Source organism: Simochromis diagramma, unplaced genomic scaffold (assembly GCF_900408965.1).
Source record: "Simochromis diagramma unplaced genomic scaffold, fSimDia1.1 OVJJ01000646.1, whole genome shotgun sequence".
NCBI classification, from domain to species: domain Eukaryota; kingdom Metazoa; phylum Chordata; class Actinopteri; order Cichliformes; family Cichlidae; genus Simochromis; species Simochromis diagramma.
This window is the reverse complement of record NW_024387279.1, coordinates 3,311,501-3,327,851: the sequence shown is the minus strand read 5'-3', so window position 1 is coordinate 3,327,851 and position 16,351 is coordinate 3,311,501. Positions and strand designations below refer to the sequence as shown.

General features: G+C 41.3%; 1 protein-coding gene across 1 annotated transcript; it reads left to right on the top strand.

The window, feature by feature from the left end:
- The first annotated feature begins 2,274 nt into the window (after positions 1-2,274).
- bin2b (bridging integrator 2b) lies at positions 2,275-16,351 on the top strand. Its single transcript, XM_040003347.1, has 12 exons — positions 2,275-2,625; positions 4,883-4,963; positions 5,878-5,932; positions 6,355-6,449; positions 8,377-8,472; positions 8,594-8,701; positions 8,805-8,890; positions 9,753-9,828; positions 9,915-9,997; positions 11,859-12,489; positions 12,647-12,739; positions 15,351-16,351. Exons 1-12 carry the CDS (start codon positions 2,533-2,535, stop codon positions 15,462-15,464), a joined length of 1,611 nt encoding a protein of 536 aa, XP_039859281.1. The 5' UTR covers positions 2,275-2,532; the 3' UTR covers positions 15,465-16,351.

Below are 16,351 nucleotides of genomic sequence, written 5' to 3'. Positions count from 1 at the left end.
ATTCTGTTTTACCACTTCCCAATTCAAGCGTACAATGATGTTTTTATGCTAGCTGTGTGCCCCCCCTGTGTGGGTGTTGAGCAAAGCAACCAATATGGCAAGTATACCTTAGTCCTAGCTACAGTAGCCACTGTAGAACAAAAAGCTCTGGCAGCCATTCATCTGTAGCGAGTGTAGGCTGTCAGGAAGCTCACGTCATGTGTCAATATGTGTCCGTGTTTGTTTACTCTGGAGGAGGCTGTAAAACTTTGTGAAAGAGTCTGACTGGAGATGGTCCGTGAAGCTTGCTGCTGGGGAGCGCTGCTGTTAGCTGCTGTTAGTGACGCCTTCTTTTAAATGGCTATAATCTTGTTGTTTTAAATAACTTTTAAGTAACTGCTGTGCTCATAAGGAAGCAATAAATAATTTTATTAGGTTATTTAAGGTTTGTTTGTTAATTAGTTTGTTTGTTTGCTTGTTTTAATCAATTTTAAATCATGCTTTTTATTTGTTTTTGTTTCTAATGTCTCTGTAAAGCACTTTGAATCACCTTGTTGTTGAATTGTGCTATACAAATAAACTTGCCTTGCCTTGCCTTAAAAACATTGTACATTGATTATGTTGTACAATGTTGACACACTGATTAGTGTGTAATTACATCTTAAAAATACATAGGAGCAGGCGCCAGTTTGTGTAAGCTGCCATGTTGACTCATCATCTTGAATACAGTGGCCAAGATAGACATTGCAGTTCCACCTAATCACATTTTATGTATGTGGCTAGATTGTTGTGGTTTAAAGATCACAGATGGCTCTTTTAAACTACACACAGCCATTTAATAGATTCAACAAAGTGCTGGAAACACTCCCCAGAGATTTTGAGCCATAATGATCTCATAGCATCACACAGTTGCTGCACATCCATGATGCAACGCTCTTATTTCCCCACATCGCAGGGGTGCAGTTTTGGATTAAAATCTGGTGACAGTGGAGGCATATGAGTACAGCAAATTCATTGTTATGTATAAGAAACCAGTGTCAGATGATCTGAGCTTTGTACCATGTCAGAAGATGGGTACACTGTGATCATAAAGGGACAGAAGTGGCCAGCAACAATACTCAGCTAGGCTGTGACATTTAAATGATGTTTAGTTGGTACTAAAGAACCCAAAGTGTGCCAAGAAAACGTCCTCCACACCATTAGATCACCAGTGTACTGAACTGTTGATAGAAAGCAGGTGAAGTCATGCATTTATGTTGCTTACACCAAATTCTGACCCTACCAAGTTCAGAATGTTAGAGCAAACACTGAGACTCATCAGACAAGACAGTGTATTTCCATCTATTATCCAGTTTCAGTGAGCCTGTATGGACTTCTTAGCTGACAGGAGTGGCACGCGGTGTAGTCTTCTGCTGCTGTAGACCATCTGCTTCAAGGTTTGACCAGAGATGCTCTTCTGCATACCTTGGTTGTAACGAGCGGTTGTATGAGTCACTGTTGTCTTCCTATCAGCTCCAAACTGTCTAGTGATTCTCCTGTGACATCAACAGCAGCTTTCTGAGCATTTTGCCCAGATGACTACTGCTCACTAAATATCTTCTTCAAACCCTGGAGATGGTGGTGTTGGAAAATCCGAGTAGGTCAGCAGTTTCTGAAATACTCAAACCAGCCCGTCTGGTCACCAACAACCACGCCATATTCAAAGTCACTTAAATAGCCTTTCTTGCCCATTCTTGATGGGCAAGAAAGGCTATTCAAGTGATTGAACATGTGATTGAACAGCTAAATGGTAATGGACTGTTTCTTATATAGCGTTTTTCTACTCTCCCGGAGTATCAAAGCAGTTTATACAACATGCCACATTCACCCATTCACACAAGCACTGTCTTCTATGCTTCTAGTGCTTAGTAACATTCACACACATTCATACTCCGATGGAATCGAACCACCATTAGCTTTTTATAATTATTTGAACATTATAAAAAGTACCTAATGAAGTGGCCAGTAAGCGTACAGATCCGATTATTCCTTTATATATGAATAACAATATTCGACCGTAAAGAAATCTCCGGTCAGACATATATAATATGAAAGGCTGATACGGCTGATTTTTATTTTTTCAAAGTCTTGTGTAATTCCCTTTGAAAAAATAAAAAAAATTTGGCAGCATCATCTGCTGCCGCTAACCCTCACCCTGCCCGCCTACGTCACGTCGCTGAATCAGCTGCGCTGCACCACAGAAGCGTAATTTACGCACATAATTTTCAGGTGAGTTTTCGCTGGAAGAGTTTACCTGGCCGCAGGTGCAGGAGTGGATTTCTCAACTCTTACGTGACGTGTTTTCAGCAGATGAAAACACGCAGGGACGTTTCCAAATGGCCTAATTTCTTTGACAAGTCGCAACAGGACGAGCTGACTGATCTCTGGCTGCGCGCGCGCGTTTTGACATTGTGTTGCTCCACCTCCGCCTACAACAGCTGAAGTCGTAGTTGAGTCGCACGGAGGAAGCGCACAGCAGTCAGGGAGGAGAGAGAGACAGCGCGACAGCTGACGATGGCGGAGAATAAGATGGGCCCGAACCTCCAGGCTGGAGCCGGAATCTTCGCGAAACGGGTCCAGAAGTCCTTGAATCGAGCCCAGGAGAAGGTGAGCCAGAGGAGATCCACTTTTTAAAAAAGTTTCACTGAGCCCACGCAACTTCTCGACAGTGCCCGAAAGTCACTGCCACGGCTCTGTTAAACTATGAGACGGACATATTGAGCTTGTTTTATTAAGCTGCTCGGTGTTGAGGGCTGGAAAAGCCAGTATGAGAGGGGAGAGAGACCTTGGCATCATGTTCCCACGATGACAGGCTTTCTGAAAGCGTGTTTCGCTTCTAAGCAGGGTGATTGGTTAAAAAAAATCCCCCACTGATTTCACTTTTGTAATCAGTGTTTGTGTGTGTGTGTGTGTGAGAGAGAGAACTGCTCGACTTCATCACTGCCGTCTTTTCAGTTGTGTTCCGTTGCATGGTTTGTAAGGGCATCAATCAATCTGGACGCGTTTACGCACTGTGATCCTGACCACAAGACAGCATTCAAAGCAGTCTGCACACTGTGCTGTACCAGACTGAGCCACTTACTCCAGTTCATGCGTGTGGGTTCACCGTTAACCTCACTAAACTGGCCCCTTTTGTAACCACTAATAAAACGGTAGCTTAGATTTCCCCCGTCTGAGCAACATGCTGTTGTTCACTGCTATGCAGCTGTGTGCGGACACAGAAATGCTGCTACTTCCTGACTGTGCACTTCCTCTCACTAGCTGTGTCTTTCTCGGTTTGTGGTCAACAAACTTGAATTCACCACTCCACCTAAAAGCAGCAGCTACAAAGGCTTGCTTTTTCGGTACAGTGAAGACTAAAGGGCTGTTTTGGGGTGACTCTGTGATTTCTGTGGTGGTAAATTAAAGAATGGGCATGATGATGAGAGCTTTTATATGCAGATTTCAAGTCAAAGGTTTCAAACAGCTGCACTCGTTGGGCTGTGAAGGGCTCAGAAAAAGTTAGCCACATGTGTCTGGTTAAGTTTTGGGACGGGTGTAAATGGTGCTCTATGTAGAGTGTTAGTCTGGTTAGGTCAGTATATCCACACTGTCAGATAGATCCACTTTACATTACACAGGTTTATTTTGTTATGTTGAAAGTGTGTGTATCACTGCATGTCGTGGTCACAAACCTTTAAAGAATCAACAGTCATCTGTATTTTCTGTGTTTGCAAAACCTATTTTTAAGTTTTTTTTCAATTTGAGCCTCAAAAATTCATCATTCAGTGATTCAGCAGCCAGATGCTGGAGGCAGAGTTTAATATATAGTTTTAAAAAATATGTAATTTGGTCATAGATTGTATTTTAAAGGTGGTGACAAAGTGGTGTAAACTTTCTAATGGCTGTCAGGGGGCAACATGGCTGGTTGCAGATCAGACATGTTGAACATGTCCTGCATGTCTGTGACCTCAGTAAACGTCTGGACACAGATACTGGTTTCAAGTCTTAGTGAAAAAAGCATGATGTTAATCTTGTAAATTACGGTCTTTCTTAGGTTCAGAACAGATGACAATGCAGGGTGTGATTTAGGGTGGGCCTACCATGTGATTAGCAAGGTGCTGCAGTATGAGCATTCAGGATCCTTTGGTTTCTTAGCTCATCTTGTCTCGTTTCAAAACATCAAGTTGGCGGCAGCCAAAATGCCAATCTTGAACTTTCAGAATGAAAGTCTGTAAACCACTGGTGATGTGATGGGAGCCGTTTTTTGTTTACAGTCTATGCACTAAACAGACCATTTGAATGTGAGGGAATGTCGGTGCTCTCCTGTTGTGGGCGCCCTTGAAGCAGAGCTACTAAATAACTAGAGGACCAAGCTGAAATGTTTTTTTACTACATGTTGGACTGCCTACGCATCATTGTGGACCTAATATACAGCATCTGCAAAAACATCATGTGAAGGAAAACTCAATGAATTAGGTTTAATCTTATTGCATTTATATAGTGTAAAAAAAAAAAAAGGCGTTACAAATGGTGGAGCTGAACTACACAACACAAACAATCACCCATAAAGTAACTCAACAGTTCTGTGGGAGATTCAGGTGTGTTATACCTGCTAAATATTGGTAAAATTAGGTGAGGTCTGGTGAACTTACTACTTGCAGTTCCTAATTTTTCTATTTGCTTTCTTCAAATTCCAACTTTAGGTGATATTATTTAGTTGCACTTGCATGTACTCTACAACACCTGTAGGCAGGCTTTGATATAGTTTAACTTTAATCTGTATGAGCACAATCTGTAGAAACCTCTCGTGGCATATTGTTAAAATTTACTCAATCTGATTTCCCTTTTTTTTTTTTTTTCTTTTTTTTTTTTATGCTTTCAGGTTCTTCAGAAACTGGGCAAAACTATGGAAACCAAAGATGAGCAGTTTGAGCTCTGTTCCCAGAACCTCAACAAACAGCAGGTACTCCAACAGCGTAACCACAGTTTCTAAATGGTAGTCTTCTGCTTTCTGCTCTACAACCTTGATAAAACCCCTTTAACATCTTTAATCTCGAAGCTCATTTGTTTCCCTTTACCAAAATTCTTCACATAATTGCAACAGGGCCAAAAAGTGTTTTGTCTTTTTTTTCCCTGCACTGACGTGCCAACTCACAAGTTCAGGCAATCATCCTGGCCTTGAAAACAGGAAATGCAAGACGGAGCTCCTGCCTATTTTCTTATCTGTTCTGTGTAAATACGACTTACTATGTCTCCCCTAGAGATCTGTGTGCAGCATTACCCTAAATTGTGAAAGAGCTGTCATTTAAGAAAGGTTTTTACAGGCTGATGAACTGAAAGCCTCAGACTGGCCTTTCTGAACAGCTCTAAATGTAGACTATTTAAAATTTAGAAAAGAGGAAGCAAAACCGCTTTCATTTTAAAAGTAACAAAATGCCTTCATTTATTGTTGCGTACTGGTGATCTGTATTCCATGTTACTGTATTAATACTGTAATCGCTGCCACTGTTGGGCTTCTGTTGCTCAGGTTTTAAGTTCACCGAGTGGCAAACAACTACACTACATACTGCAGGGAAGTTGCCGAAGAGCAACAGGAAGGAAGTCTACCCACTGACACTCCATGCTGCTTTCACTTCACAAAAACCACATAAGATATTGTGATTGTTATTTAATTTAAACTCCAAGTTGTGGTGAGACTGCAAGGAGCTGCGATGTCAAATAAACTGATGCAGAGAGAGTTTCACAGCAAACTAACAGCCTGCAGTCCAGCTGAAGCACACTGGTGTCAAGGAAATGATGCAGCACAATTTTCTTATATTGTCCAACTGTTACTGGGCGTCACTGAATTGAACTTTTCTCCTTTCTTCCTGCACGCAGATCGACGGAAGCAGGTTGTTTAAAGATGTCAAAGCCTACTATGCAGCAGTGAAAGGTGGGTTTGCAAAGCATGGATTGAATCCCCAGTCTTACTGAGGGGAGAAGTTGAAAACTAGGGAAGTGAAAGTCTTCTATTTTTTTGTGGGAGACTTTTGCAATCCTGTCTGTGCTACCAAGTTGTAAAGATCCCTGATCCCACCTTAAAAAAAAAAAATAGCAGACGCAGCATCGCATATGTGAGTCATGTATGAGAAACCGTTGTTTTTCATGTTGTCAGCTTTTGCGCCTGCATTGTGAGCTCCAGTCAGGAAACTAGTGTTGTTTTGGCCTTTGTAATGTGGGTGCAGCAGCAGCATCAGAAACATTAAAAACAATACCACCGTGGGGCTGTTTGTGCTGCAAGAAGGTAGATGGGCTTATTCCCATGGAGTCATGACTACATTTTAAGATTTCTTTTTTTTTTCTTCCTTTTTACAGGCATGCATGAGACATCTAAGCGGCTATCCCAGACGCTGAGCGACATCTATGAATCGGACTGGGATGGAGTGAAAGATCTCGCTGTTATAACAGAAGTAGGATTATGATGCAGACACTGTTTTATTTGGGAAGTCCCACTTTGGTTGTGTCTCCACCCCCCCCCCTTGTGGCATGGTAGCTAAATGCCACAAGCACAGATTCAGTCACAAGTTAGGCCAGCCCTTCTTTGTCGTCAATCTAGTAACTCTAATTTACAATTTGGGCATTATTTGTCTTCGCCATGACTACAAACGAGCAAATGGGGCAATAAACTGATACGAAAATTGTTTACTGAGGGCATGGATTAATTGAGAAGAAGGCTAATTTCTCCATAGATTTCTGTACAACCAGACTATAAAGGATTTGCCCCCTGCTGGCCATTATTAAGAATGCTAGTGGCAGAGGTTTCTTCCTGTTAAAAGGGAGTTTTTCCTTCCCACTGTCGCTAAGAGCTTGCTGACAGGGGGTCATCTGATAGATAGTTTTCTGTGCATTATTGCGGAGTCTTTAGCTTGCAGTTTAAAGCACCTTGAGATGATTGTTGATTTAGGTGATGTTGACTGTGATTTGGCGATTCATAAATAGAATAGAATTGAACTGAATCCTACTGATACAGTTTTTACTTAGGACTACTGTGGATCATGTCATCAATATGTTTCACACACTTCTTTAAAATATTAGTGACCTTCATGCAACATGTACTAACAAATACCCACATTTAAATGCAAGTTCACTCTCTGGTGTGAGGTCCAGAAACTCATGAGGAGAGTTTGGATATTATTTTTCTGTCTTGAGCTGCTTAATTCCAAAGTCCTTCTAGATGCAGTTCTCTCCAGCTGCTCAATGCAAAGAGTTGACACGGAGTCTCTGGCTAAAACAAACAGACAGTCTGAAATTCAATAATTATGTTTACCTACATCGTTGCTACAGTGAGCAGGTATATCTGCCACTGCACAGCTGAACTCAACTGTGCTGTGATGTAGTTGTGAAGAAATTCGCCTTACAAATGAAATATCCCTGGTTCTGGGAGGAGAAAGGAACGGGTCACAAGCTAGAGTACTGCTAGTGCTGGTCCCAATCCCAGATAGATGGGAGTGTGAGTAAGGACGGGTATCCAGTGTAAAATTTCTGCCAAATCAAACATGTGGTTCTGTTTGGTGTGGTGACCTCATGGGAAATAAAGGAGCAGCTAAAAGTACCTTCATCTAGAGTCAAATAGTCAAGCAAGTTATACCCATTGAATACAGATATTATATTATATTATAGTATTTCTCCTAAATCATAGTATTTCTTTTATGTTATAGTATTTCTGCTAAATATAATAATTCTCCTAAATTCCTGTATTTCTGAGAAGTTATCATGTTTGTGCTAAGTTACAATATTTCTGCTAAGTTTTGCTATGTTATAGTGTTTCTGCCAAGTATTATGTTTCTTCTAAGTTATTGCAGTTCTGCTAAGTAATTACATCTTTGCTAAGTTGTTATGCTTCTGCAAAGTTATTACAGTTTTCACAACTTTTCAGCTAGTTTCAGCAGACAGCTTCAGCCGTACAGCTTCACACAGCATTTTTGCAGGAAATGCAAATTTTATAGTTGTCTTAAATATTTATGAGACATTCAAAATTAGACTAATGCTAGTTAAGCAGCAATATGTCAAACACAGACCATGGAATGTCAATAAAAATATCTTTGTAAGGATGAAATAACAATGGATGGAGAGCACTGGGCGATTACTGGGTTAAATTACACACCAAAGCCTGGAATGTCCACTGTTGATTAACTGTCAACTATAAAGCGAGGGCCTTTTCACTAATTATTTTGTGGATGGGATGGTTTCCATCAGTAAGTCAGCTGTCACACTGGACAAACTGCGACTGAAACTTTCCATAATGTGCAACACTGTTTGTATGCTTGCCTATTTGTGGCTTAGTGCAATGGGAACAAGAGTTTTTAACTCTAATGTGGCACCATCTGTTTTTCTTAGAGTGAAGACTTGCTGTGGAACGACTACGAAGAGAAGATAAATGACCAGCTTGTCCGCACCATGGAGAACTATACAAGCCAGTTTCCTGAAGTCAAGGTAAGCCGACGCTCAAATGAGTCCTGCAGAACTGCAAGGCGACGCTAAAACAGCTACTTTGGTCTCTCAGGTGCTAAGAGGTCTTTGAATTTCTGTGTTCACTTTGAAAAACTTTTTTCAGGAACGAGTTGCCAAGCGTGGACGGAAACTGGTGGACTATGACTCAGCACGACACCACCTGGAGGCGCTGCAGGGTGCAAAGAAAAAGGATGAAGCTAAAATAGCCAAGGTAGCATTACTGTTAAAGCCTGCGCAGCACAGACGTGCAGTGTGCCGCTGACAAAGACGTCTGATCTCGACTGTATTTTCTTCTTTTAAATCCTCCTTAACAGGCAGAAGAGGAATTCAACAAAGCTCAGAATGTCTTTGAAGAAATAAATAACGAGCTGCGCGAGGAGCTGCCTGTTCTCCATCAGAGGTATGCTTCAGCAGCAAGTAGACACAGAACTAGCTCAGTGGAATCTCAGTGGGAATCTGGATCATGAGTGGATAAATAAAAGTAGAATATGGATGTAGGTTTTTAAGACTTGCATATTTCGACCATTCTTATATGTATGAATGAATGAATAGTGGTATTGTAAAGCGCTTTGGGTGCCTTGAAAAGCGCTATATAAATCCAATCCATTATTATTATTATTATTATTATTATTATTATTATTATTATTATTATATGAAATCACCTTTCAGATTAAATTTATACAGATTTGTATTATTTTGGGAGCTTTTATGTTTGTATTGGATACAAAGTTGAGATGACAGGGTATACACTATATTGACAAGTCCCGGGTCACCTTCACATTACACCTACAGGAGCTGCTCGGCCGTGGAAACCCATGCCATGAAACTCCCAGTGTGGAGTTTCTGTGCTGATGTTAATACTTCATGTGGTTTGCCACTTGGTGGCTGAGTTGCGGTGACTCCTAAAGGCTTGCACTTTGCAATAATACTACTTGATTGTGGAATATTTAGGAGGGAAGACATTCCACAAATGAACTTTTTGCAGTGGTAGCACCCTATTACGGTACCACACTGGCATTCAGTTAACCTTTTAGAACAATCCATTATTTCACATGTTTATAAAGGGTAGACTGCATAGCTAGGTGCTTGATTTTATACACATGTAGCAAAGAGACTGAGAACAGCTGAAGTAAAAGAGAAAGATGTGGACCAATATTTACGTGGCTTATATGTTTAAAGGTACGTCAGCCAGTATAACTGAACCTAAGAAAAGTGTCATGTGGACAAACTGAAAGTTCAACTTTGTCTTTTTGTCTGTGCAGTCGGATAGGTTGCTATGTGACGGTCTTCGAAAACATTTCCAACCTGAGGGATGTTTTCTATAAAGAAATGAGCGGGGTAAGATGTCACACATCGCCTTCAACTTCCTCACTCTCTCACCGGCAATGTGAATTGAAGGTGGACTGATGTGCTTGTGTTTACAGTTGAACCGTGAGCTGTACAATGTGATGAAGAAACTGGAGACTCAACACTCGGGCAAAGCTTTCATCATCAAGGGCCTGAACAGGTAGGGTGTTCTGCTGCACATGTTGCATCATTTGTGGCAGCTGTGTGCACATTAAGAAATGTCTTGTCTTGAAATGCATACAAACTCTGTCTCTCAGGCTTAAAATAGTCTCCCGTGAAACCAAAATAATAACTGAAAGATGCTAAAATGGTTCTTACAGCTGAGAGGAGATGAAAACAATGGGAGATAATGTGGGTTTGCGTGCACAGTAGAGACCTCCATTGCTCTCATTGTGTTGCCCAAATGTGGACACTTGTTTTTAGAGTTGTTTGTTTCTGTGTCGGAAGCGATAAGATGGCCACATAGGCGAGTGGAAGGTGTTGCATACATAGCCTTGCAAAAATTTTATCTTTGAAATAAATGACACAGACATGCAAGGGTTTGGCACAAAAGTGTTTGTATTCGTATAAGAACGCTCAGTTCTTCATGAAACCAAATTAAATGAAATACTCTAACCACATTTTTTTTTTTTTTTTTTTTTTCTCTGATCACAATTTTTTCTAACTTGCATCCTGTACTGATGCTTCTGGGAGATTGTTCTTCGTGTTTTTCGTAAACCAGGTTGCGATTTTCACCCATACTGGATCTTTAAATGGGCTGTAACTCAACAAACAACAAAATCTCAAACTAGCATCCACTTTCAGTGCTTCCTATCTTGTAGACTGAGGTTAGGGGAACTCCAGGCCTCAAGGGCCGGTGTCCTGCAGGTTTTAGATGTATCCAACACAGCTGATTTAAATGGTTAAATTACTTCCTCGACTTGTCTTGAAGTTCTCCAGAGGCCTGGTAATGAACTAATCACTTGATTCAGATGTGTTGACCCAGGGTCTAAAACCTGCAGGACACCGGCCCTTGAAGCCTGCAGTTCCCCACCCCTGTTGTAGACAATGAAACTTTGTAGAGGGGGATGATGTGGATCCATTTTAGCTCTTCATTAAGCCGGAAGGCCTTGCTTTTTCAGTGTGAAAACTACCATCATTTAAATTAAAGACAAATAAATTAATTTCAAAGCATTTTGAGAATCTCAAAAAATCCTAAAAGTGTCCTAAAGTATTTCTCCAGTGTGTCAACCACAGGCTTCAGAATATATAGTACTACTTTGGTTTATTAATTATTTTTGTATGGGGGGAAAAAAACAACAAATTTGCACCTTCGATTAAACCATTTAAAGCTTTTTGGTGAGGCATGTTAGGTATTACGAGTAAAAATCTTTCACTATGAAACACAGAGGAGTCTAAGATATGTTATGCAATAATATTTGGCCCATGCGTTCACTTTTCTTTGATGCACTTTTGGCTATTTCTCACAGTGCTGCTGACACATCTTAGCCACAGCTCATTCTCATTAGGGCTAAATGTCAGGTATACTATAGGCCCAGATGTGTCTGCTTGATGCTGTGCAGTATTAGTTGAATTGGATCAAATTATAAAGGTGTTCTGAGGCAAAAAACTTGTCAAGAGTGTTCAAGAACTCTGTTGCAGTTGCAGGTCATTGCTCCTTTAACAGGAAAATAACCTAAAACAGAACTCTACAAGTACTGAGGTTGGCTGAAAACACTGTAGGACTGTTGTCTGTTGATTTTTTTTCCTGCATTCCTCACCGAATTCAGTGCAACTTTGGGTAGAAATGTAACTTGTAGATGGGAGGAACCCATACTTTGCAAATGACAAGGAGTTTGCTTCAGCGTCAAGAATAGCAAACTGATACTTGACTGCAACAAAGTCCACTGATTTCACAGAAAATTCTAGATCTTTAAATGGAAGGGTTCTGCTACTTTTGGACACTTATTTTTTTCTTTTCTGTATGCTGGGGTGTTAATGATAACTCGGTCACAAATAATGTGCTTTTGTTCTTTAAATAGCACAAGCAGCAAGTCAAAGAAGAGAAAGTCCCTGGTTATATCCAATCCCATACCCTGCAACACCGCTTTCCCAGCTGACCACGTCTCCGTGCATTCCCAAAACGGCAAAGATGCTGCACCCTCTTCCCCTGTCCCAAAGACTCAAAACATCGCTGAAGAAAGCATCCCAGCAGAAGAGAGCAGCATCCCTTCGAAAAGTGTTAGCTCATCAGATTCCGATCTCAGCTCGAGTGGCACCGGCTCACCCAAGAGGCAGTCGCTATGTGACAATGACAACAGCGACAGGAGCGAAACGAGCAGTCAAAACCCAGAGGCAGCAGTTGCGTCGGAGCCCGCTGAAAGCCAGTCAGAAGACAGCAAGGAGGGAGAACCAAAGTCAGAGGCAGCAGCAAGCCAGGAGATCACTGATCCCTCGGATTCTGCTGGTGGCGATGCCCCACATAAGGATGCTGAGAGCGATCCAACATCAGAGGAGGCCAATACCAAACCGGCACCAGTTCCAGCCCCTCGTGTATCCTTCCGCTCCAATGAAAGCCCCCTCTTACCTGCTAAGGAGCAGGAAGATTTGGACGAAGGGTTAGAGTCAGGAGATGACTCGGGTTCCCCCAGTCCACCAGGCTTCCTCTATAAGGTACACACTTAATCTTAAAGCAGCTACAGCTGACATTTCTATAACAGTATAGTCCCCCTAAAATAACCGGGAGAGTCTTAATAATTTGCGTGAGCTAAGCCTTTAAACGTCACAGCCGTGTGGTAATGTGGAATAAAACAGCTTTGTTTTACACCAGGGGGTGGCGCTAGAGAGTCACGCAGCATCTGAAGAAGGCCTGCTCCAGTTTGAAGAGGGCGACGTCATCATGGTTCTTGCTGACACTCAACAGGTGTGTTTGTGTAGTGTGTACTTGTAAACCATATCTTACTTCCCATTGCACTCTAGAGATTACACACATCCTGTACATTCTGGACCTGGACATGTCATTTAGGCCACTGTGTTTGTTTCTGGCCTTTCTGTGTCGGTACTTGCTAACGTGCATTTTATCACATGCCTGCGTATTTCAACCCACCAGCAAATAAAAACATCAAATCAACTTGGAATAGTCGTCAGAATCTATAATCAAACCAAAATGCACTGCAGTTTACACTACACTGTAGTTTAATGTAGTAGACTATGTTCAGCATTCTGAATATCCACAGCAGAGTGTCTGAAATGGCACATGACGCGTTATGGATGTACATCAAATGACAACACAGCAAAATTTCACTTCTGTTCTACTTATTGCATGTTTTTGAACTTTTGCATCATTTTGCGCCTCTGATAACACAAGGTACCAAATTCTTCAGTAGTGAGGATGACCCTAAACCTAACTTCACTTTTTTGCACTAAATGGTTAGCATAAACAATACTGTGAATGTGCACTAAAATGACAAGGTGATATTTTAACATTTACTACACTAAACAAGCCCACAACAAAAAATCTGCTTTTAGCCATTTATAGTTAGCATCATCATGGATGCTAAATTTATTTGTTTCTATTACAAAGCCAGTTGTTGCCACTATTGAGGGCAAGGCATGCACAGTGTTCCACATTTAACTCTTCTGCACTAAATGGTGGGATAAATAAAACTGTGAATGTACTTGTGCACTAAAATGGCAAGGTGTTGGAAGCATGGGATTGGAGAGAGCTTTAACTTTTTGTCACAGCCGTAACAAAAATTGGATTGAGCAGCTGTAAGATGAAGAGGCTTTAATGGTCTGATCCCTGGTTGCCAAATCTGGTCAAAGAGACATGAAACTTCACCTCTCTGGTGGGAAAAGGGCACAAGCTAGTGTGAAAGGTTCTGCTTCCCCTGTGGAGCTGCTCTGAGTGAGAGGCCATGTACAGTACAGGGGTGGGGATACTTGTGCTCTTCCAGTTCGGTACTTTTTTTGTACGTTCTGTTTACATTCCTGCTTTCACCTATGGCTGCGAGTAGTGACTGAAAGAAAACTAGAAAAAGTTGCATTTTTCTTGCGAAAATGCAGTGTGAATGCCATGTAGTGGAATCAGCTGAAAACAGCTGAAGAAGTAAAACTGTGCTGAAATCCAGTGAAGAAACTGAAAACTGTGCTAAAAAAACAGGTGAAGAAGCAGACATGTTTGCTGAAAAGAGGTGAAAAGCCAAAAATTCTGCTGAAAAGGGGTGAAGAAGCTGAAATTTGTACTGAAAAGAGGTGAAAAAGTTGAACTGTCAGCTGAAAAGAAATGTTGCCATGAGCAGGGTTCGAATGACAAAAATTCCACTGAAAACAGTTTGTGCTGAAAACGGCTGCAGAATCTGGTATTTTTGCTGAAAAGGGGTGAAGAAGCTGAAATTTGTGTTGAAAAGAGTTTAAAAAGTTGGTGTTAACTGAAAAAAAAAAAATGTTGCCATAAGCGGGATTTGAACCCGGGCCTCCCGCTCTGAGAACGGCTGTTCATATCACTGAGCACAGCTCACCCCGGCAAGCAAAATCAGTGACCACACTGATAATGTGGTCCATTCATTTCAATGTCATTTCAATTGTCAATGGGACAAAAAAATCGCATAAAAAATTTAGTATCTCAAAAAGTATACAAGTTCTGAGCACCAAAAGTCATAGCTGGCATTAGCAGAAATAGCAGATTTTTTTTTTTTAAAGATTTGAGCATGGAGCAACTAGAATAAAGTATAAAGAATGCCACACAACAAGTAAGACACGTGGCAGAAATGAGCTGTGTCTGAATGATGTCTGGGCTCACCCAGACCTCTTTTATTAAGGAGCTGCTCAGACTAGTGTTACTGATTCCCAGGCATTAAAAGGAGCTAGTCGAGGTGGTTGGGTCATCTGACAGCGATGCATCCTGTGCACCTCCTAGATGAGGCGTTTCAGATATGTCCACCCAGGATGTACCGGAAAGATTGCCTTGGGATCAAGGAACATCTGGGAATGTCTGCTTATGCTACCCCATGACCCAGACCCGGATGGTAGAAAATGCATGAATGGAGTCTGTAATCAGATGCTGTGAGAAAAAGCTTACTTACAATGATTAAGAACAACAACAAAACAATGTACACAGGAGACGCACAGGCCTGTTTTCCAGAAAAAACAGAATTAATTCATATTAAGAGCTGCTCTGATCAGGATATTTAAATAATAATGGCATTCAACGAGTCCCGAAAAAAAGATGGAAATGCACATTTGGCTTCCCATAGTGACAACTGTTAACCTTCTAAGTTGTTCATAATTTTATATTATCTTTCAACTTCCATGTCGAGGTTATCTAGTATCTTTTCACACTCCTTTACTGGTCACGGCTGAGTTTGAGTTTACTTTCACGGACTGGTCTCCCAGTCACTGTGTATACAGTGTGGAAATGAATTCAGAAGCACCATTTCACCCTGTTAGTAAATCTTACTGTCATGTCCTGAGTATCTAATCAGAGGGTGGATTTGTTTCCCTGAGTCCTCACATGTGTTTACTGTGTCTTGCAGGAGGAAGGTGTGGTGAGGGGCGTCAGGGAGCAGAGCTGGAACGAGCACCAGGATGCAGAAAATCACTCCGGGATCTTCTCGGAAAAACTTATCCGACCCATTAAAGAAGAGTGAGGCAATAGTCACTGCTCGGTCTGTAATCTGTTTCTTCTTCCATCAGGCACTTCTGGTGACTCACGCGCGCACACACACAGCCTCACACACACACACACACACACACACTGAGAGGGAGTGAACCCATATGTTATGGGTGCAGAAGCTGTCCAAACAAATGAGCACAATTCCCACGTGGTTTCCCTCATGCTATGATGTTGCAACTTGTGGAACAAAAGCGAACGAGCCGAAGAACATTTTGTAAAAGACATTTGGAAATCTTAAGGCATTTTGCTCTCTTTGGATCTATGAGAAACTGTGAAAAAAAAAAAAAAAATGTTTTTAAGCCCATGTTATTATCCTGTGTAATGTTTCCTAATAAAGTTGTAAGAAAAAAAAAAGTTGTTGTTCTGATGTAAGATTTTAACAAAGTAGGTTTCATTTGCTGTATGTTTTTAAATAAAGCATAATGTCGCTGCAGGGCCGCTGATAAACAGCCTGAGCCCGAGAAAGAGCTGCAGTGATTCACTCGAAAGGAATGTGAAAATATTGTCAGGACTTGAAACTCGAGACACATTGACTGATCGACTGTGAGAGCTTTTTGGAAGTGGGATCTGTCAAATATAAAAACAAACAAAAAGCTGGGGCAGACTACCCTCAGCCTGGCAGCTCTGTCGTTTGAATGAGAAAGTCTATCGCCAGACGAGGCAGCTCTGTGTGACGACACAGCCTGATGTGATTTGTTGGTCACATAAGGTTTTGAGACATTAAAGTAGAAATGTAATTTGCTGGGGCTTCCCCTGTGCAACATTGCAAGTTGAAACTCCCAGTTTCCAAAACAAACATGAGTTCCTATCACACTTTTAGTTTGAAAAACGAAGCAATAAAGAGAAATTTACACCCCTGGA

Excerpts from the sequence above, each read along its gene's own strand:
- bin2b (XM_040003347.1), top strand. The coding sequence starts at position 2,533 with ATGGCGGAGAATAAGATGGGCCCGAACCTCCAGGCTGGAGCCGGAATC. Across the intron at positions 4,964-5,877 it reads AGAACCTCAACAAACAGCAG|ATCGACGGAAGCAGGTTGTT; the intron begins GTACTCCAACAG and ends TCCTGCACGCAG. Across the intron at positions 12,740-15,350 it reads TTCTTGCTGACACTCAACAG|GAGGAAGGTGTGGTGAGGGG; the intron begins GTGTGTTTGTGT and ends TGTGTCTTGCAG.